Source organism: Podarcis tiliguerta, assembly GCF_965153285.1.
Source record: "Podarcis tiliguerta genome assembly, chromosome: 2".
In the NCBI taxonomy this organism is placed as follows: Eukaryota; Metazoa; Chordata; class Lepidosauria; order Squamata; family Lacertidae; genus Podarcis; species Podarcis tiliguerta.
Window position 1 is genome coordinate 63,635,101 of NC_139535.1, and position 23,388 is coordinate 63,658,488.

Sequence of the window (23,388 nt, forward strand, 5' to 3'; positions counted from 1 at the left end):
CTCGGCTTAAATAAATTTGACACTTCCCTTGAAATATGTAACATTAATCATGCACCTTTAAAATATTGAGTACTGCAATATATAGTTATTTGGTGGAGGCGGAAAAGATTTTTATTGGTTAGATTCATGATGCGGCCATTGCTCTGATTTATCCCTTTTTTTGTTCCAGGGGGAACTTGGATTGCCTGGCCCACCTGGAGTTGATGGAGAGAAGGTGTGGGGGGCATTATTAATAAATTTGTATTCAATTGTGTGACTAAAGTTCTGTAATAGGCTGAAGCTACCTATTAAATGTTTAAGAGTTACTAAAGTGGTTGGAATGCATGCAGTCTTCAGAAGCAAATATAAGCAAACAGCAAACTCTTCATCCTGCAGTTTTCCCAACCATTCCATATTCTTGGAATATGGACAACCTACTTGACAATCTACTAATTTTTAATCTGCATGGCATGTGGGGTGTGTGTATGTGTGTGTGTGTGAGGAATACAGAGACAATAATTGTAAATATATATATATTAATTGCAATGGTTTTAATTTTGATATGATTTGGTCTCTGTGAGGTTCACACCTGATTGTCATTTCCCAAATAAAGTATTCAAGCAACCGCAACTAAAGCTCTCCTCCACCCTCCAATCATTCCTGAGCACAGAGAGGGAAGGCAGTGCCATTATCCTATGTTGCATCTTTCCATCCGAGTCTTTATTAAGCACCCCTCCACGATACATGATCAAATTATTGCAGTCAGTAATTTAATTTACATCTAATTCAAAATAAATACTTAAGATTGTTGTGTGCAGGATGAGTGTGTGCATGTCCGAATCTTTATTGAAGTTTCCTGTGCTTTGAAGTGGTCACATCCACGTGATCTATTAAATTCCATTCCACTTCTTAATCAGTGTTTGATTGTCAGCCATTCCTCTAACACAATCAAAATAAAAAATATTGCAACAGAGTAACACTGGAAAATAATAAATACTATTAATTAAAACCCAATTATCTTACATTCCACCCCCCCCCCCCCTTTAAATTACAGGGTCCTAAAGGTTCGAAAGGAGACCAAGGAAGCTCCGGACTCATAGGACAAAAAGGAGAGAAAGGAGATGTTGGCCTGAGTGGTCTCCCAGTATGTCTGTTTTCAATATCTATTACTAAATACTGTTTTCACAGATACAGTTGTTTGGTATACAAGGTGCATTACACACACACACTATGGGAAATGGGTGTGTAAGTGCATGGTATAGCGTCTCTGATAATCTGAGGGGTGGGGAGATCCCTGAAGGAATTCATAAAGCTGCTTGGAAAACAAGGTTAGATTCCTACATAGAGCCTCCTCACAGAGGCTCCCTGAGAAAGTCATGGTCCACACTTTAAAGAGATCAGTAGGCCCTTTTTTGGCTGGAGCCTGGAATGGCCACTTTGCCCTCAGTCAGGGTGGCATCAGCTGCTGCAGTTCTCAGCATCTGTTCACTAGCAGGATTTGTGTCCAGCCTGTCTCCTCTTTCTGTTCTATTTTGGCTCCCCAGGTTTTTGCACATCCCACTAACTCAGCTAGTATCTGGACAAGATGTGCAATCTGATAGGTAACAAGCAGCCTGAGGGTTCTTTTCTTTTCTTTTTAAAGTTCCTGTGACTTCTTTTGGCAAAACAACTCCCTCCCCTCAAATTCTATCCTTCAGTTTAAAAATCTGCATTTGTGTTTATGGGTGGTGTTCAACTAAGGTTTAAGGTTCAACTAAGGAGACCCATTGAAATTATGGAACATGGCTGAGTTAGGTCCATTCATTTCATTGGTTATGCTCTCGTAAAATACCACCCTCTGTGTTCCCAGCATTCTTTCTATGGCTGCATCTGCACACATAATGGAAAAGGGTATTTGTTAGGGGACTGGGGTGATAGATGTAGGTTGTTATTTGAGCAATTACATTTCCAAGTAACAGTAAGGGACTCTGTTGTCCACTTGTCTGCAGTGAGTATCAGATCTTTTAATAAAAGAGCTTTCTGGTGCTTCCATTCAGCACCTACCGTTTACATATGTTTTGTGGGCTGACAGATGTTTTCTAGCAGGCTGTATTAGGAAATTATTAATTTTAGCTTATAGAAACTTGTTAAAGGAAAGTGCCTGTCAGTATATGTGTATAATACTGACCTGATTTTCCCTTGCCAAGTCTGCCAACCCCTTTTCAGAGTTCGCAGACTACTGAATATGGAGGGCTACTTTGGGTGGGCATGTGCAGAATGTGTGTGTTCATAACTCTGAATCTATCTGGTGATGAGGGGGGGAAACATGCTTTTCCCTTACATTGTAGGGTCCGAAAGGATTGAAAGGAGACCAAGGAAACCCTGGAATAGCGGGAGAGAGAGGCGAGACAGGAGAAATGGGCTTGTCTGGTCCACCGGTATGTCTGTCTTCAACATAATTCAGGACTAGACGGTTGTCATAGATGCTAATTACCAGAAAAAAGTTAATTTTCACTTGTGTGTATTATATATCAGGGGCTTAAGAGCATAAGCATAAGAAAGAGAAACATAAGCCTCGCTCGATCAGGCCAAAGGCCCATCTAAGTCCAGACTCCAGCATCCTGTTCTCTGAGTGTCCAGCTCAATTCCACTTGTGAATCTCTTCGCCTCACACTGCCTCTGACAGTGGAGGAAGAGCATAGATACACTAGCTAGTAGCAGTTGATAGCTGTTTCCTCCATATGTTGTTCTACTCATATTTTAAAGCCATTTGAGTTAGTGGCCATCACTGCCTCTTGTGGGAGCAATTACCATGTGTTATCTGTGCGTTGCGTGAAAAAGTGCAGCACAATTCAACCCACACAGACTTCTATAAATGTGTCTTCAGAGGTTTTTAAAAGACTAGCAGTTATTAAACCAGCTCCCTGGGGTTCCAAAAGCATGGAAGAGAGTCTTTTCTCCGTTACCTGACACTCTAATGGCTCTTGCCTCCAAAGCCAATGCTTTGGCAAGCTCAGGCAGGTACAGGTGACTCTTTAGATAACACTGCCTCTTAATCATTTGAGGCTTTATTCATATGCTAGCAGGATGGGAACTGCTTTTCTGCAGTGTTCTGAACCTGAATCCTGGAGTCAAATTAGAGAGGTGAATTGTTTTGAGTCCTTCCTGGGAGTGAGGGTTGTGATTGGGTCGGAAGGAGCCATGTGACTGGCCTCACAGACATGGGTTGCAGGTGCATAGACATCCGCATGAGATCTCGCTATGAAGAAGTGGTTGATAGCAGTTTATATAGTTGGGACTTTCTACAAGAAACATGAAGAGCAACAAGCACATTGTATATAGCCACTTACAGTGCTGTCATGCTGCCTACTATTTCCTAGCACAGCTCAGCTGGAATTGCCAGGCATAGGGAAAATAATTCACCTTCCATTTGCCTGTAAGTGACACAATATCAGAGCCAAGAAAAGTTCAGCCCTGCAAGGAAAAACTCCCACCGAAAATTAATAGGTTAGTAGGTTAGTTTAGATAAAGAGAATCCCCCACCCCCTTCTTATTCCACAAACTTTATATCTTAAAGTCAGACACCAGACTCTTTCTTTTTACCATTTAGGGCATTGATGGACCAAAAGGAGAACCTGGCGCTCCCTGTGAGAAGGATCTTGTAAGTTGTAAACATACTGAGAGTGACATATGTTTCGTTTATCTCTTCTATTTCATTTATATCACCATTAAGAAATGATCACAATGCAAATACAAAGTAACACAGAGCCAGTAGTAAAACATACTTTAAAATTCCCAAATCCATTACATCATACAAATCAGCAGTAAGATTAAGAGGCTATTGGAGATACACATATGCCTCTCATTTCCCTGAATGGCCTGCCATGCCATCTTTGCACACACCCATCAGCAAGGCATTGGGGAGAACAGAGCACTATTCAGCCTGTGGGTATTGGTTGCATGTGCATACTGCACCCATAATAACCTGGAACATGCTCATTATGTGTTACGTTAGCTTTTTTTAAAGAATGTTTTTTTTAAAAAATTGACTTTTAAAAAATACTTTTTTTATTTAATGTTCTTTTAAAAAGTTTTTATTACCGTATTTTTCGCCCTATAGGACGCACTTTTTCCCCTCCAAAAAGGAAGGGGAAATGTGTGTGCGTCCTATGGGGCGAATGCAGGCTTTCGCTGAAGCTTCAGGAAGGCTTCAGGAAGCTATCTGCTAGCCATGGGAGCTAGCAGAGACCTTGCCAGCACCCAGAAGCTTGGGGCGCGCTGAGCTCCGCACTCCCCAAGCTTCGGGATTGGCGCAGCGCTCCGCTAGCTGTGGGAAAGCCGCGCGGCTCTCCCACGGCTAGCGGAGACCTTGCCGGCACCCAGAAGCTTGGGGCGCGCTGAGCTCCGCACGCCCCAAGCTTCGGGATTGGCGCAGCGCTCCGCTAGCCCTGGGAGAGCCGCGCGGCTCTCCCACGGCTAGTGGAGACCTTGCCGGCACCCAGAAGCTTGGGGCGCGCTGAGCTCCGCACGCCCCAAGCTTCGGGATTAGCGCAGCGCTCTGCTAGCCCTGGGAGAGCTGCGTGGCTCTCCCAGGGCTAGCGGAGACCTTGCCGGCACCCAGAAGCTTGGGGCGCGCTGAGATCCGCACGCCCCAAGCCTCGGGATTGGTGCAGCGCTCCGCTAGCCCTGGGAGAGCTGCGTGGCTCTCCCAGGGCTAGGAGAGACCTTGCCGGCACCCAGAAGCTTGGGGCGCGCTGAGCTCCGCACGCCCCAAGCTTCGGGATCAGCGCAGAGCTCTGCTAGCTGTGGGAAAGCTGCGCGGCGCTGCGCGGCTCTCCCACGGCTAGCAGAGACCTTGCCAGCACCCAGAAGCTTGGGGCGCGCTGAGATCCGCACGCCCCAAGCTTCGGGATTGGCGCTGCGCTCCGCTAGCCCTGGGAAAGCCGCGCGGCTCTTCCAGGGCTAGCGGAGACCTTGCCAGCACCCAGAAGCTTGGGGCGCGCTGAGCTCCGCACGCCCCAAGCTTCGGGATTGGCGCAGCGCTCCGCTAGCCCTGGGAGAGCTGCGTGGCTCTCCCAGGGCTAGGAGAGACCTTGCCGGCACCCAGAAGCTTGGGGCGCGCTGAGCTCAGCGCGCCCCAAGCTTCGGGATTGGCGCAGCGCTCCGCTAGCCCTGGGAGAGCCGCGTGGCTCTCCCACGGCTAGCGGAGACCTTGCCGGCACCCAGAAGCTTGGGGCGCGCTGAGCTCTGCATGCCCCAAGCTTCGGGATTAGCACAGCGCACCTGGGGGGGAAATAAAAATTTTTCCCTTTATTTCCCCCCAAAAAAACTAGGTGCGTCCTATGGGCCGGTGCGTCCTATGGGGCGAAAAATACGGTAATTGCTTTGTTCTCTATATTTCTTCAGAGCATTTTCATTCACCAATAATTATTTTTCATTCTAAATGTGTTGTTTTTTTATCATGCCCATACAAGTCTGTATTCTGTCAAATCACTTCACTGTGTAACAAAATCCATAGGTGCAGATTATAGCTGAACCAGGACCTCCTGGTGTTCCAGGTCTACCAGGTCCACCAGGCCCTACAGTAAGTCTTCTGTTTTAATACTCAGATTATTTACCAAGTTACAATCTCTGTGGCTCTAACCTATCCAGGGAGGTTTGTTTTGTGTGCAGATCAACAACCTTTGATGATGAGTGTACAAATCTAAAATACTTAATCACTGAGTTGTTGCAATAAAATCAACTTAGTACTTTAGCAAATGAGATAATTTTATCTCTAATATTTTATCTACTTTTTCTGTGGGATAAGCATGGAATAACACCCGGCAGAGTTGGGAGCCAAAAAACAAAACCCCATAACAAGGGTTTCCACGCAGCTATGAAATGATTCCTTGTGAGACGTAAAGTGTTTGTGATGGAATGGAGTGCTAAAGGCCCAAACGTCACACTGCGCACACACAGGATAGATGCTGTGCTGAGAGCATGCCCAGAACAGCTAAGCTTCATTAAGCTTGGATCCCAATATGCTCAGCAGGCATTTTACTGCTGACCCTAGTTGTTTGACAGGAAGGTTGATCCCACTGACTATATATAGGAGAGATCCAGATAGGCAAACGTTTCCTTTGATATAATTAGCCATTAGATCAGATCCTAAACCTTCCAGCAGATGGCAAGCCCATACCAGAGCATTGACTTGAGGTACGTAAGTGGACTGTAAGAACTGCTGTGTGGTAATTTCAGCACATATCTGGGGAAGGGGAATTTGGGGGTCCAGGTTGAATAAAAAGTGAACAATGTACACTGTTAAACACTTTCAGTCTTAAAATTTATTTCTCTTTGTTACAACTGTTTGAATGTGGACATTTGTAGCGACACACATATTGGTGATCACAGATTGGTAAGACATTTTCCAGAAAAGGATGCACATTGCCATAGGAAGTATATTTATGGATATTTGGCAGGGGACGGTGAAGTCAGGGTAGGCTCCTTTCTACAATTTTAGAATCCCTGACAACTTCATTATACATAGTTAGATCAAACTTCTATTTTGTTTAGATTGGGGTGGGTTTTTTAACCCATGATAATGGGGTGGGGATACAAACAAATGTATTCTACCTAGAGAGGAAGTCTGATAGCTGTGTGTACAAAATGAAAGATGTACTAGGGATACTTTAAGCATTCTTTAACAAATGAACTATTGCTGTCTTTAGGGTCCTCAAGGAATACAGGGGCATAAGGTGAGTCTATTACCTAAATGCCATGTGGTTTTTCCAACCTACGTTAAATATCTTTGTTGAGATCATGGCATAGTAATATGTGCCCTTGCTTGAAATTCTGCTATTTTACTTCTTGCTGAGTACAATTTATTCATGTTATTTAATTATATTGTTGCCAAAGGATACACACTTGAGCCTATCCCTACAGATTTCTTGGGAGGGGAATGTTATCCTTCCCTTTCTTCCTTCAGTTATTTTTAATGTTAAGGCAAATAACTTTTACATTTGCCTTAGTCCATGAATGATGCTTGATACCATTTTCTCTTGTAATTATTTTTCAGTAGCACCTTAGAGACCGACTAAGTTTGTTCTGGGTATAAGCTTTCATAATAATATATATATATCATAATTTATTATTTATACCCCGCCCATCTGGCTGAGTTTCCCCAACCACTCTGGGCGGCTCCCAATCGAGTGTTAAAAACAATACAGCATTAAATATTAAAAACTTTCCTAAACATGTGCATGCTTATACCCAGAACAAACTTAGTTGGTCTCTAATGTGCTACCGGACTTTAAAAAAAAAAAAAATCTTGTAATTATGAATCTTTAAAAAAAATTAAGGGGAGATATATTGATCAGTTAATCCTTTTGTATATTGGCCAAAATACTGCGGCATTGCCTACTTCAACAGCAAACTAAAAGTTGACAAATAAATAAATGATAGGTAACATCAAGAACATGCCGAGACATTTCGCTTCACTGTTTCCTAGACCTTCCATGATTCTGTGTCCTCAGCATGTCAGTCACCTTCTGGCTGTTCAAACTCCCTTTAGAGTTACCATTTATTGACACTATTTTTAATACATTTACTGTTAAATTTTATAAGACAAATGGGACATGACATAAGCTACCAGTTTTGCTCTTCATCTGTTTTCCCTGTTCATATTTAAAGAAAGGGAAGTGGTAGGATGTAATTTTTTATGACAAGATTCAGAAAAGATGAACTGAATGGACCACTTTGCCTCTCATCCCCATTTTCCCCAGAGCAGTGGGGTATGGCAGGGCCAGGATTGAGCTACCTTTACCAACCAATCTATAAAAATTAAACACACAGCCTCACTTTAGAGATGAACAAACATGGCTGCCCCCTGGTTTTTCTCACTTGGCTTTAGGAGTTGATATTTCTGTCTGAAAGGAAAATTTCCATGCTCACAGCTTCCTTCCACACTGAAATATAATGTAGATTTCTAAAGAAAAATGCAATGGGTTATATATGGTTTCATCTTAAAGAATACTTTTAGAATGTTAACTTTAAGACGTTCACCATTCACCAAAACCTGGTGTAGAACAACTGCATTTAAAGTTCTAGCTTTGTGCCTTATTCTTTTCAGGCTATAGGTTGGCCAGTAACATACTAAGATGACAGCATTCTAAAAAAGAAAAAGAAAAACAGTTAGGCCTGTCTACTGTAGCCACATCATCTGAATTATGCAGGCATATTTGCATGAGTGGCTTCTGTTTCTCTCTACATCTAAATAAAATGTCTGAAAGATAAATATTATGGCACAGGCATTGAGGATTTGAGGATAAGGCTTGAATTACAGATCAACTTTCCCCCCAACCTCCCTTGTATTTTCTTTTCTCATATGCATCATTGATATCTTGCAGGGTCCCCAAGGAATTCAAGGACACAAGGTGGGTGACTAAAATTGTGCACACCATTTATGAATTGAACTGGAACTGAGCACAAGGACAAACCACTTTGACCACTGAAGACTAACTAAGCTTATCCTAGAGCAGACCCTGCCCTACAATTAGGCACACCCACCCACCTCTGTCTTCCCACAGAAGGGTAAGGCCAGGGGCCTTGGGTGAAAATAACATGGGAGGCTGACCCTGCTGCCTTCCAGCATCTGCTGACAGAGCTGGCTGTCTCATTTGGCCTAATCGAGAGCCAGTGTGGTGTAGTGGTTAAGAGCGGTAGTCTCATAATCTGGGGAACCGGGTTCGTGTCTCCGCTCCTCCACATGCAGCTGCTGGGTGACCTTGGGCCAGTCACACTTCTCTGAAGTCTCTCAGCCCCACTCACCTCACAGAGTGTTTGTTGTGGGGGAGGAAGGGAAAGAAGAATGTTAGCCGCTTTGAGACTCCTTAAAGGGAGTGAAAGGCGGGATATCAAATCCAAACTCTTCTTCTTCTTCTTCATAAGAACCCAGGTTGAGATCTTTCAGTCACTTCCCAATCTACCACCAGTCAAATTCCTTTCTGATTCAGACCATGTGAGTTTCAGAAACTAAGCAAGAATTCAGGAATGGAATTATACTGTTCATAACTCATAGCTTTGGTTTGAAATTTTCTTATGCAATCTATTTTTTAAAAAATGCTTGTATAACTTTATATAAGCAAATAAAGGGTATGTTTGCACTTGCCCTTTCCCACAAAATCCGCTGCTGCTGCTGCTGTCACCAAGATCAGTGTTTCATTGTTCTACTATCTCTCCCCACCCTGCAATCTCTTGTTCCTCTGTAAACAGGTGCCAAGGCTGGTAATGTGCACTCTTGGTCTGGTGCATTATTATAATAGAGCTTTTATTTGTATGTTGACTTGCATTTCCTTTAGTATTTTTAAAAGATGCCTTGAGTGAAATTTTGATAACATGAAACTTCATTTTAACTTAATTGAAAAAAATGAATTGGGCATAAAGCAAGTGATTTTTTTTTAAGACCAGCTAGTTGAAACCCTAATAAATGTATTTGTTTTTATGCAGGGCTCAGATGGTGCAAAGGGTGCAAAAGGTGAAAGTGGTCATAAAGGTGAAAAAGGTGTCCCTGGGCCACATGTGAGTAGTAGTATAAAATCTGCAACTTCCTTGTGCTTCATCAGAAAGCAGAAAGCAGAAAGCAATATTCCAAGCCTTTTTCTAGTAGTTTTCTTTTCTCTCTAGGGTCCTGCTGGTACTCCTGGGCTTATCGGTTTACCAGGCACCAAAGGGGAGAAGGTAAGAACGCATATGGATTTGTTATAGGAAATGGGTTAACGCGTTCATCCACCACAGTCCTCCAAAGGGATACGAAATGACTCATAACTGTATTATTTTTTATTTGAAACTACTAAATTTTAATGAAGTAGAAAGCTTCTGTGTTACATAAAAGTTCCTTACAGGCAAACTTAAATTGTTTTCTAAGTATTATTGTAATGGTAGAGAATTTGATAAGAATAGTTATTGAGCCCTACATGGAAATTTAAAACAGATTTCAGAAACCTTTTTGAAACCTCATGTGGTCTTTTTCTCAGACCCTTTCCATCAGTGTTGCAGCAGTGATAATTCTGATTGTCTGCTTACAGTAAAAGTGCATGTGATTAGCTTGTCCAAACTATAGACATCATATCTGAGTCAGTGGTAAAATTCTGCAGTTTTCTGTTTTGTTTTTTAAACGATTCGTCTGTGGAAATGGAAAAAGTGGGAAATGGAAAAACAACAACACAATGATAGTATTTCCTCTTTGGTTGCTTTGTGTTACTAAAATTACAGAAGTTCTGTTAAAACAAAAATGTGTGTATTGTCCAGATGCTGTACACAGGGGCCAGAATCCAGTCAGCAAAGCACTTTTTATATGGATTTCAATGGGAGGGAGCTAGGTATCTGCTTAACATAAATGTAACCCGCTTAACATGGGGGAAAATTCAACATCACACTAAGGCAGTTGTTCCATCAGGGGAAGCATTTTGGCTTAACAGACAGAATGATATCCTCCTTCTGTGTGCTGTTGTGGACGTTATCCCAACCACCCCCACCCCCAAGCCAATTCAGGGCAGCACTGAAATTGTTTGTACAGGGTAAGGAGGGGAGAAGCCCCATTTCACAAGCATAAGTCCTTGCGCAGGACTTCCTCTGACGGGACCCATTAGTTGAATCCTGTGGTTTCCCACTCTCACCAGTTAACTGTCTCCATTTCTTTCTCTTAACCCTAGGGAAAGCCAGGGGAACCAGGATTAGATGTAAGTAATGAGTATACTATCTATACTATCAGCATGTCAGCAAACAATGCAGGAAGCAATTAAACAGAATTTTTCATGCGTTATAAATGATTAGTAGAGGGAGGGGTCATGACTGTGTAGCAGGAAAAATGCTTTCATCTCAGGTTAAGCCTTTTCTGGCCAAGGGTCTCTGGTTGCATTGTCAGAAGCAACTTCCACCACCAATCCTAAAGAGTCCTTTGCAATCATAACAGATGCTAATACTGCTGAGGTGGACCTGTTGCCTGATTTGGGGTGGATCTACACTTGTCTCGCTGCAGAGCAATGAACCACTGATAAAGGGAAACTGCCACTGAACCTTAGAGAATGTTCAGTTCAATAACGTTTAGGTCAATGTAGATGCAGCCTTGGTTTATACCAAGGTGAAAGAGGTGTCCCTGGGCCACATATGAGTATAAGTATAAGATCTGCAACATCCTTGTGCTTCATCAGGATAAATGCTTTAATAGCAATATCCCAAGTGATTTTTTTTGCACTTTGTAGTGAATCACAGCCTAGCTTTGTTTTTAATGCTGAACTTTATAAATGGTGTTAAGCAGTTCTGGGCTTTGTATGAGGAAGAGTAGGGTGCAAGAAATAAACAAACAGTTCTAGTACAAAACATGCACATACTTTTTTTCTGAAAATGTTTCGTTGTCTCAATTCATAGTGGTTGCTTTTAAAAAACAACAACCTTGTTTTTCCTTTTCCTCATTACCAGAACTATTTGGCACTAAACACATACTTTTTTCCCCATGTTGCTCTTATAGGGTTTCCCAGGCCTAAGAGGAGAAAAAGGAGAAAAAAGTGAGAGAGGAGAAAAGGTCTGTATTGCTTCTAATTCATCTGTTCACACACAAAAAGTCCATACTCACTGACAACATCCCCTAAAATAAATGTTGACCCTCATCTACATAAATGGTACTAGATGATTTGTCATTATAGAGTCTTTTAATACTGGAGATCTATTTACTGCATATCTGAACAGGGCCATATATTTCACCTTTAATCTTTGAGGACAGGGGAGCCCAACTATATCTTGTTCAATTGAAGGTAGTTCAAATTTGCAGAAATATTATGTGGTCATATGCCAGATTTTGTAGGTGAATGCATATGCAAGGCAAAAGTATAAAGCATTATGAGCAGTAACCAGGTTTGTTCTTGATGTCCCACTTTGCTTCTCTCCTACCCCTGATTCCGCTGCCATGCTGCCAAGAGCAAAACCATAGTCTGGCTAAGCACTACATCCAAACCCAGGCAGCTTAGTAGGTTGCTGCTCACCAAATGAACCATGAGTGCTAACCAAGGTTTGTTCTTAAGTGACCACTCATGGACTGCATTCACACAGCAGGTTATTCTTTCTTTCCGGTACTTCTCTGTTAATTTCTATATTATATTTGAGCTTTCACATGATATATAAGCCACTTATATAAGTCTATAACACAATGCAAACAGGTGGACGCTAAATTCATGACTTAATAAGTGGTATTTCTCTCACTCCAGTCTTTCAGATTATAAAAGAGCTTTGATTTTTCTGTTGTGTCACAGGGAGAAAGAGGACTTCCAGGTAGAAAAGGAGCAAAAGGGCAAAAGGGAGAGCCAGGGCCGCCTGGATTGGATCAGCCTTGTCCAGTGGTATGGTTTGATATTGCTGGGAATATATGTTTGCTTTAAATTATCTTCGTTGCTTTTTGACATCTGAAGCACAAAAAGGTTTCTGGAGGCAGACTCCTTTGAATTTGGATAATGGCAGAAGGCCAATAGTTCCATCTCACTGGCCTTTCTTTTTATCATGATGCTGGAATGTCACTTTCTTGATGTACATGTTTTAGGGTAGACACAAAATGGGAAAGGCACCTCATATGCAAATCAGCAATCAAAGAAAGGAACCCATGAAAAAAACAATGTAACTGCTCACTGAGCTTAACAGTAGGAGGACAGAACAGAAACCAAGCACACAATAGGCACAAACAGATGGTTCGTTCTTCAAGCCAGTTTTGATTTATTTCAGTCCTGTATACAGGCAGTGACCATTTTTGGCATGTCTGATATGTGCGCAACTGCGTACAATGTGCCAAACCCAGAAGTGACAAAAAAACACCACAAAAAGGGACGGGGCAGCCTTAAATATCTTGAATATCATGGACAGGCATGTGGGAGTCACATACCGGTGGGTGTGCCCACAGACGAAAATCATTGGAGCGATGGATGTGACTCTTACATTAGGCTGCATTTTGGCCATGCAAAAGTCAGACGTTCTACACACACCTGTCTACCCTACCTCCAGGCAAGCAAGAGGCATCCTTGCCGTTGAAGGACACAAGGAAAGCAGCCCCAGAGGGTGTGGGGACAGGGCCAGTGAGGGGTGTGGCCTGGGGAGAGTACAAAGGGCCGGATAAGGGAGGCCTGGAGGACCACATTTGCCCTCCAGGTCAGAGATCCCCCATGCTTAACATTTCTGTAAGCTTCTGAATTATTTCTTCACTTTTTTCTGTTCCTTCTTTCCTTTTGCTTTCTTATAAACTTTTCTGTGTATTTCTCCATTTTCAATTAACAGTTCATTTTTAAAGGGGAGCCAGGTTTACCTGAACTGGATGGTGTGGAGATGCTCTGCCCTTTGGTATAGTATCCCCCCTTTCTTTCTTCTTTTGCATGACTTTTTCTGCATAACTTAGCCCTTTTCTTGCATAACATAGTCTTTTTCCGCTTTCTCCCTTCCTTTCCCTCCATTCTTTTATAGGAAAATGTGGCCAGAATTTGTCAGGTGTCTGTATGACTTGTGAAAGACCAAACGTTGTACAGACATATGGAAGAACTGACATTTCACAAGCCGGGGCATGCTCCAGTTCGTTCCACCCAGATTCATGCCGCGTTGTGAAACTAAATGCTTATATATTTTTAATTCTAGAGTCTTGCTTTGTAGCCAAAGGTCTGTCACACACACACACCCCCCCAAGAGCATTGCTGGATCTATAGAGATATAAAAAATGCCATTAAAATGCTGTTGGGGGGGGGAACGACGACGCTCCCAAGGTATCTGCCATTGACTTTAGATTTTGCTCTATAGCACCATCTAGTGTCACATTTTTATAATGCATTTTTAGCATTATAAATTGACCTGTGTAGCTGATTTGCAAGAAAGAAAATGGTTTGCGAGCAAGGAAAGTATTTTACAATTGATAGCCAGAAACTAAACCTGGAAACAGTATGGATAATATGCAAAGAATGCTTTACCTAAGATAGGTAGGGAAGATGTTCATGCCTCTGCTTGTCCATTGGCATTATACTTCCCATTTTGAAAGACAGCCATTCACCAGTCAGTCTCCCATGTCACAAAGTTGAGCTAAGAGATACTGTCTGAGAGTTGCCTGAAATAATTTTACTTATATTGGTATTGAGTTTATCCTTGTATAGCTCTTTCCTCCCTTCATCAAACTCATATTACAGCATGAAACAAAACATATTAAAATAAAAAAACAAAATTTGCTTTAATACGGAGAGCTGATGAATTTTTTAAGCAATTGTTTATGAATTTGTTTTATTTGTGAAATACATGGAATGTGATTTGTTCCTACATACCTACTTTTCAAACACAGCACATGGTTTTTGTATGGATATTTCCAATACGTTTATGGTAATGGTAGGTCTTGCAGATCCATCATATATGGGTGTGTGTGTGTGTGTGTTGCTGTTATGATACACTTAGTGCTTTCCAAGAATACAAAATTGTTACTTACTTTTTGCAGGGACCAGATGGATTACCAGTACCAGGATGTTGGCACAAGGTATCGTACCCTACCTTAGATTTTCTCTTCGGCTTGAATTAAGATAGTTGCTTAGCAAGAGTAATAGCATGGAACTAATACATAATAGAGCTATTTTGTAAAGGAAAAGGGGGGAAAGGAGGAGAAAATGAACTGAGGCAAATGTAGATATCTTTGCTAAATACCCGATATTAATATAGCCATCATAGAGGGATTAGACCAAAGAGACAAGAAACTCAGCATTTTGCTTATGAAATTATGACTAAAATTAATTGGTCAGGAAATATGCCAACTTATTCCTGCTTGATTCTATCTTTTTGATTCTATGCCTGGCAAATAAATCTGGTTTTATTTCCATTTTAATGCTGACTTTGCATCTTGCTTTCATGTCTGCATTATGCTATATATTTTTTAAAAAAACATTTAGATTAGTGCAAATTTAGGGCAGAGCTGCCCATGATGGTGGCAAACCAGTGTCCTTGAATGCAGGCCACAATCCACAGCAGTAAAATTGTGCTGGCAGGCAGCAATTTCTATGAGAAGCAGAAGGTGAAAGTGGGCCCTCACCATAACCCTCTTCTTAAGTTATTTTTCTGAGTCAGGTTTTAATACTAGAGCTGCATCAATTTTGGATTTCCATACAGGGGGAAATGGCTCTGCTGCCATGGCTGCTGAGACTCTTTCTGCAAATACTTCATGCTCCCCCACACCTATATGACACTTTTCAATGGGCATAAAGCCATGTACAAAAGTCAGTTCCCGTGAGAGGCAAAAACAAAACAACCTAGTGCCTTTTTCCCCCCTTTATTATCGTAACTCTTCCTATGTCCAACCAACCTTTTCTGAGAGTCTCTGTGCAGCTTTCCCCTGTAGTGTTTTGTTTTCAGGGCTATATATACAAAGAAGGGCAGCAAATGACTGGGTGGTGCTTCTGTTTCAAGCTATGGTGGAGAGGAAAGCCGTCCCAACCAACAGGAGGATTGCACAAGCAACCTAGAGATTTTTACACATGTCAGGCATTATTAAGCAAGGGCAGAGCAATCCCTCAGATCTACTGACTGGAAAAGATCAGGATAGGATGGAGCTGTCTTTCTACCAGCAAGGAAAGCATGTGGACATAGATCTATTGCAGGCACAGATTTCCATAGGCCTATTGCAAGTGGTATTTCTACCAGCAGTAGCTAGTGTTAGGCCCCCAAATGGAGCATTTTAGGGACAGAATGGACTCAGCAGAGGCAAGGCAGAGGTGGCCTTCAGTCGGCTGAATCCAAAGCCCATACACTCCCTCAAGAGGCCCTGGGATTGGGCCCATTAATCTCCCCACTCTCCAGCTCCTCCAAAAATTTTCCAAATAGCGAGAATTAAAGAAAATGGCGATAATTAAAGAAAAAGAATCAGCACTGCTAGATGGAATAATTACATTGCCTACCTTCCACCTTGGATGATACACACTGGTACAGCTTTGGAAAAAGTAGATAGTCGTCTACTTTACTCCCTCCACATCCTCATTTAAGATTGCGCTTAGTGAGTTTAAACCATGCAATATATGATAATAATAATAGATTGAAGTCAGCAATGTCACCAAATAGTTGTCTTGCAGTAGATGAGAGTGAGATGCATGCTATGCCCGTGTGTGTGTTTTTTTAAACATGTTTGTGTTCTTTTACAGTGATCCTCCAAGCATGGACTGTGTAAATAATAGTGTGATATATTTTGATCTTTTTTCTAATTTTTATACAAAAAAGAGGGGGGAAGTCACAAAAAAACAATAACTCTTCAACAGTAATATATTGATCTTTTTATACTGGATGCTTTCATGTATGGATTTTAAAAGATATAAACGTTTCCAAGGCCCATAGGACAAGCGTACATAACCAATAACTATTTTAGAACTGGACACTCTGAAATAATTGGGAATGATTGTTACTTGCTGCTAACGCTACCGTGTGGAATAACAGCACTGAGAAACTGTGCCTTGTGTGCCTTATTGCATGGGAGAAGGAACTTCCCCTCTTCTCAACCAATGGCTTTCAACTCTGCAATTCTGTTGCACATAGCCGCAGATAGAAATGGAGGAGAAAATGAAAAAGAAAAAGAAGTTGCAGCCTTAGAAATGAGACAAACGGTGGCTTGCGGATGAATGTAGGAGGAACCTCCAACCCGGAAATACAACACAAACGTAACCACACATGCTGCTACATACCTCCACCTTGAAGAAAACAGTTACGTTCTTGGTCGTTATGATCACCTCTGTCACCTGTGGCAGCTTTTTCCACATGTAGAAAACTTTGTCGCCGGGAGAACCTCTGCTTATCATTCTACAATCTGTGACTTAAAGCGGGTTGATTCTCTTCGGGAACTTTTGTAATTACTGCGGAATTGGAAAAACTTGTAGTGCCTCACATATCATACAGATCACACACAAACACACAGAGGAAACAGTACAATATTCATCTCAGTTTTACAGATTTGCAGCATAACACCAGTGCTGATTAAAACCTCTTCCACAGCCACAGTCCATGAGTGCCAGCTCATGTTTGCAAACTGGGAAGGGATTCCTGTATGAAGTCCAGTGCTTGCTTCCCTGAATTGGCAGGGCTTGCCATATCAGTACTGATAAACTGGAGCTCTGTTTTTGTACTTTGCTCTCCCACTCCCATATGCAGAACCAAGTACATAACTCAAGGAGGAGTATCTTCATTGGTGTGTAAGCACCTCCCAAATAAAACTACCTATGGTCAGAAGCACAGGAGTTCAATAATAGCATCAGTGGTTGTTTGGTCACTTGGTCATGGAAACAACTCTTTCAGTTTCAGTTCTTCAAAGTAAAGGTGTCTAGGAGAATCTCCATATTTTATGCAGCAAACAAAGGTGTACCAGTGTTACATCAGTGACCCCTTACAGCAAAGCATAAAGTGAGAACAGGGACATTTCTTTAGTGTGCCTGAGAACTTCTGGCCAAATCCAAACACAATGGCTACAAAAAGCATGGAACTCTAGCAGTTGATTGGAAAGCAGCTAGTCCCAGTGGATTGTGGGTATGAGCACAAATAAGAGGAGAAAATACTGCTGGTGGAGGATCCTGCATATTTACCATTGGTATATTGAACAATAGCTTACTAATTTCAAGAACCTAAGCATGTCCACACATAGCCTACCTTGAACCTCTATTTGTAGCAATAAGCAATTTCATTTCAAGCAGCACAGCCAAAGCTGTTCACCCATTTATGCAACTATATAATGTTCTATACCCCTCCCCTTGTTGTTGTACTGCCAATGGGATCACATACACACAGTTTGTTTACATCCCCACAGGGATGGGGAGCCATTCAGATGTTGCTGGACTGCAACCAAGTCATCTCAGGTTAGGGCTGATGGGGGCTGGAGTCCAACAGCATCTGGAAGGATACAGGTTAGCTTCCACCGGTTTGCTTCCTCGGCCAAACACCACACTGGAGAAACTCTTCACGCTCCACGTTTCGAATCTTTTATTTAAAAGGCCATGTTAACTAAAATGTTTTCACAAGCATACAATGAGTATAGAAAGGTTATGGCAATGATGTTTTGATGCTGGGTAGATCCAGGAGCATCCAGGGGGCATGCTACCTAAGAAGTAAGGGCTACAAAACATGTTAGGTAGAAGTATATTGCTTGGAAGGTACTGAGGTAAATAGGGAGAGCAGCAGAAGTGGAGTTAATGGCTCCTGACTCTGAAGAGCACCAGTGTCTTCCATGGGGCAAGAAAAAGTTCATCTGGTCCTGCTGGTCTGACCACTGTGATAGCAGAAGCTGTTTGCCTTGGTCCTCTCTCCGCCTCACAGCTGTTAAAAGCACAGCAGTTCTCTGTGAGTTGGCAAGCATAGTTGGGAGCAGCTGCAGAACTGACTGAGCAATGTCGGCCCGTGGAAAGAGGTTACAGCTTCATGGAAGCATTAGAACCCTTTCGCCTCTGAACATTTAGCTAATGCCTAATATGACAGTTTCCTCAGCGTCATGTTTGTTTGAACACCAGCAAGCAGTGACAGTGATCAACTAGGCACAAAACTATGATGAAAGCTCATGTTTATAGGAACCAAGGGACATAATACTTCGTGGTTTGAACAAAACCTAGGAAGCCTGCATTTCCCTCTCCCGTTTTATTTTGGTGCTAATTGGCTTCATCCTAATTCAGAGTTTAAGCCCTCATTCCCAGAGATGGGGTGTAATTCTATTCCAAAGTGCTGGTTCGCGTTACTGATCAGAATTCACGTGTGTAAGGATGGCATGGTGCTTTCCGTTAGCGTAAGGTAGAAGAGGGGTTCTGGATGCTATCCTCTGAATCTTTAGCAATAATGTATATTATTTCTATTATTACTACTTGTAAAGTCTTCTAGAAAAACTGCAGTTAATGCTTTAAACAGTGTACAATTCTTCACATGGTAGAAGATGCATACTATACACACAAAAATAGACTATAAAGTTAACATTGCTTCACTTGTTAACTACTTGGGTTACATATAAGATAGCTTTATTGTATGATTTCTGATGTCCATATGGCATTTTGCTCGGTAATGATATTAGACTGTTGTGTAAATGAAGATAAACTACACTGACTTAAGAAAGAAATTAGATACTTTAAATTGTCAATTAAAATGCTGTAACCTTCCATACAAAAGACTAGCTTTCAAGGCTTCCTTGAAAGTCAAACAGCTGTGTGCATAGCTTCGTTTTCTGCATGTAATACTCTTTTACAGGTGGCAAAAACCAGTGGCAAGTCCATGGGCAGCAAAATCAACTCTCTTCTTCCTAGTCTACAGCATATCATTTCCTCCAAATCTTATCTCCTGGCAAAATATTTCCCTGCAATCTGTAGTGTTTGCTGAGTACACTGTACATCTATCTAACTGCCATTCTGTTAATGTCATCCTTAGTAAAAGGAAAGGAAGAAAAAGGTTGGAGCATGTATGTCGTAGTGTGACAATAGTAATAATGCACAATTATAGCCCCAATCAAGACAGATGCAGGTGGACCGGCTGCTTTAAATCCTCTCCCCCCCCCCAACTCCCATTTTTGTGCCAAATCCCCTCAGTTTTCAATTTTGGAAGTTCAGTTAGTAATTTACTGGCTTTGGCAGGGAGGGAAAAGTTTCTGTGAGTGAACACTCAAAAAAAGGCCACATTCATCCATGCCCTTCTGGATAACTGCTTATGAAATTTAATACTGGCTATACTATTCTTTTCTTTTTTGAGAAAATAGACAAATTACTTCTTCATCATTCTCTCTTATTAACAGCTGTCAGTGGCAGCACTGGAAAAACAAAATCCAGAAGAAATATTTAAAAGTACTTTTCATTTCTGAACTCTCTTTAAAAAAACAACTCATTAGTGCCACAATAAAATATATTTATGCAAGAAGTGGGCACACACAAGTGGAGACAGATACATTGTTCGTTAGCACATTAAACCCATTTTTGTTTGTGAGTCCTTGGCAAACTGTTCCGTGATAACATATTTGTAAAGAAAGAGCAACCTTCAGCAACAGTTATTTCTTCAGTTGCAGACAGCACCAAAGTGAGACTCTTTATAAAATGGGACTCCGCATCATCTATTGTTAGCAACTGCATATTTTTCTTTCCCTTCCTCCAAGAAGGTCTAAGTGATTTGGAAATATCTATAATAAGTAATTTAAAAGAACACATAGCATTATCTCATTCAGTCCACATAACAACTTTATGAGGCATAGGTGCCAACTCCCCGGGGCCTTGGGTGCCTGAGCACCCACAAAATTCCCCATAAAGGGGCAGGGAACCCACAAATTTTGGTGCCAGGGCCACATGCACATTGCATGGCACCCATGGTCAAGGGGCTAAGTTGGCACTCCTGTTATGAGGTAAGTTAAAGGATTGTGAGTTGCCCAAGACCTGCTCCTAAGCTTCATAGTTCAAACCTAAGTCTATACCACATGGAATGCATGTCAGAGTGAATTCACTGAATATATTAGCAATGGGACTCCTGTATAGGATGCTTCAGAACTGCATATTTTGTCTACATATCATTTATTTTGGTGGTGGCAGCAGGTACTGGCCTGGTTCAAAAGTCATGCTATTCCCCTCCCTCTCTTCCCTTTGTCCTCCAGCACAGCTGCAAGGAAGAATCAGAAGCTTTGCTTCTGCATTAAATTTCTACACACCAGCACCAAGATACAGTAATTTGATCCATTTCTGTTCAGTTAAAGACATACTTCAGATCAGGAGTGGGGAGCCTTTGGCTCTCCAGATGTTCCTGAACTACAGCTCCCACCATCCCTAGCCATTGGCAGTGCTTACTAGGGCTGATGGGAGTTGTAGTTCTACATCTGAAAAGCCAAAGATCCTGTAACTCCTGCTTTAGATACTCATTTAAAATGCTTATCGGCATCACCTTTTGTAGCATTGGGAATTGTGGGAAATAACAGCTTTAAAGCCCTGAAAGGAATTCGGTAATTCCTTTTTAATAGAAATGCTCTATTTACAGTGCCTAAGTACCAATTAAAATCACCAAATCACTACTAGCAATCAGAATAGTAGTGATTTGGGTTTTTTAATCAGCACAGTATTTTTAAAAATTGAAGATTATCAACATGGCTTCTTTATATAAGAGGACATTGATATGCTTTCAAAAGCACCAATCTGTGTAGTATGTGAAATAAAGACAATTTTGTTTTACGCTTTAAATTGCTCTTATTTTGAATGGAAATATAAAGAATAGCCACCATTCAATATTTTAACTACATGTTTTCAGTTTTTGATAATTTTCTAATTTTTCAATTTGATACCTTTAAAAAGTGAAGGTTTGCACTATATGGTACTAAAACCCTTCCATAATTTGATTTCAAACGGCTAGTTTTCATTTTCTAGGTGGGTTTGATTTCCAAAGATATATCCAGCAAAGTGATTGATCAGTATCAGGATACAATAATTGAACATTTATTCACTATTGCCTCCTAAGCAATGTGTTTTTGCATGCTGAATAAACTGCATTCACATATAGTGTTCATTTGGCAAAGCAGACAGTTGAATTGGAAAGCATTCCTAAGAGTCAGAAGTTGACCTTGATTTTATTGTTACATTTTAGGTGGGGTGTGAAGTGCACATTTCTGCCAAGTTGAAATTATAATTGAAATCAGTGTAATCAGTAGGCAGAATCTAATCAAAATTAAATGGTAGAGTTAAGCAGAATGGACAGGCTTAAATCTCTTCCACTTAAAGAGATGGAACTTGAAAGTATTTCACATCTGCTATATCATGCTGTGTTTATCTCAATAGAATGTTGTGCCACAGAACTGAAAAACAACACTGTCAACGTTTCCAGCCTACTTCTAAATTGGCATTTTGAATATATATTTCTGCAACTATAAATATAGTTTGGCTCTGCCTCTTGTTTATTTCAATGTTTTGCTGTAAAAAAAAAAGTGCAGTAATAGTAGTTTAAACCCACTGATGCCCAAGTTGCTCAAGTTTTAAGACAAATTACTGCTACCCATTGCACAGGCAGAAGCTGAACTACAGTGAACAATGTAATTCCCTGCTCAATATACAGTAAGATTTTGCTAACTTGCTTGTATGCCTTGCAAAAACTAGAGCATGCTTCTACAGCCCCGGTCAGCAGTTTCCCTACAGGCCACTTAAGAGTGGGGAAGGAAGCAACGGCTATCAAGTTTTGTTGTCACAGATGCCACTTTCTGCATACCCCTTTCACCTCTACATTGACAACTGCAATATCTGTCAGGGGCCTGGATTTGGCCCATGTGCCTCCACTTGCTGCCCCGTTTTACAGTGTGCTGAGCACCTACAGTAACTCTGTATCAGAATGAGTCCTAGTAAATCAAGTGCCCTTGACTTCAAGTGAGAGCACAGGACAATCCCCCCAAAAAAGCAGTTGGACTGCGTATCTTCTACTTTTTAAGTGAGATTCTAAGCAAAGATCAACATAATACAACTTGTGTTTTATATTCAGTAAAACTCTTATTCAGGAAGTATATCTAGAAGCTGTATGAATGTGCGAATGAAGGGGTTGACAGACTCATAATTACCAAGGTAGTGTCCGGTATTACAAACTGCACATAGAAGTCTCCTTTTCATGCAAGTAATCTCATTCAGTAACTAAGAAGTAAAAGGGCTTTGAGAATTATGCCTCTTTCATGAAGAATTTTGTGGAATGTATTTTACATGCTTTATAATGAAAAACTCTTCTGAGCTTCAATAAAATGTACGGTATAGCTTAAAGTTGGAAGGGAATATTTATGCGACATGTTTAGTTGTCATTGATTACAACTTTATGTAAAATTTCTAACACGTACAAGCCAGAACAACTGCTATATTTAGTTGTACTATGGGGGAACAACTATTTTTAAAATGAAGGCATTAATACAGTATTATGAATTATTGAATAAAAATATAGACTTGTACTGATCTGTTTTGTAAATTTTACAACAGGCACTGCACAGTTTGGCAGTGTTCCCATTGTTTTGTGCTTTGATTTGTAGTAAGACTTGATATTTGAACCATTTTAGAATAAACTGCTTCTTGTACAGATTGTCTTTACTATGTTGTGAATTATATACCTGCAACATTCCTAACCAGAGCTATAAAACAATCAAAAGCATTTGAATTCAAATTAGCTTCATTATTTTTTGAAATTAAAGTAAGTTGTTCCATTAATCAGACCAATAGTTTTAAAAACAGTTACTTAAAAATAGTCCCATTACAAAAACAAAAACAAACTGGAATTATTCCAATTCATTTTCTTACTAATAGTCTCACCTTACTCTTACTTTCAAATACATGTTTGGAATGCCCACTGTCAGAATCCAAAACAGATTTACATTGGATTGTATAAAGAATACACACACACACTCACACACTCACACATATATATATATATGAATGAACTGGAAAGCTTTGCACAGAAAAT

The 23,388-nt window shown here is 41.0% G+C and overlaps 1 protein-coding gene across 50 annotated transcripts in view; it reads left to right on the forward strand.

Moving 5' to 3' along the window:
* The window catches only part of COL23A1 (collagen type XXIII alpha 1 chain), a 293,547-nt gene extending 270,537 nt beyond the window's left edge, over positions 1-23,010 (forward strand). For 46 of the 50 annotated variants that reach the window (XM_083428676.1, XM_083428631.1, XM_083428642.1 and 43 more), the window contains 15 exons: positions 170-214; positions 1,034-1,123; positions 2,307-2,396; positions 3,569-3,619; positions 5,477-5,542; positions 6,669-6,695; positions 8,346-8,372; positions 9,445-9,516; positions 9,622-9,675; positions 10,650-10,676; positions 11,465-11,518; positions 12,243-12,329; positions 13,252-13,314; positions 14,441-14,479; positions 16,516-23,010. In XM_083428676.1, coding sequence (XP_083284802.1) covers positions 170-214; positions 1,034-1,123; positions 2,307-2,396; positions 3,569-3,619; positions 5,477-5,542; positions 6,669-6,695; positions 8,346-8,372; positions 9,445-9,516; positions 9,622-9,675; positions 10,650-10,676; positions 11,465-11,518; positions 12,243-12,329; positions 13,252-13,314; positions 14,441-14,479; positions 16,516-16,569 — 846 coding nt within the window. In that variant the 3' untranslated portion in view covers positions 16,570-23,010. Of the gene's footprint in view, positions 1-169; positions 215-1,033; positions 1,124-2,306; positions 2,397-3,568; positions 3,620-5,476; positions 5,543-6,668; positions 6,696-8,345; positions 8,373-9,444; positions 9,517-9,621; positions 9,676-10,649; positions 10,677-11,464; positions 11,519-12,242; positions 12,330-13,251; positions 13,315-14,440; positions 14,480-16,127 lie in introns of all 50 variants that reach the window. The other 4 variants (XM_083428638.1, XM_083428651.1, XM_083428664.1 and 1 more) reach the window with 3 other exon arrangements.
* The last annotated feature ends 378 nt before the right edge of the window (positions 23,011-23,388 follow it).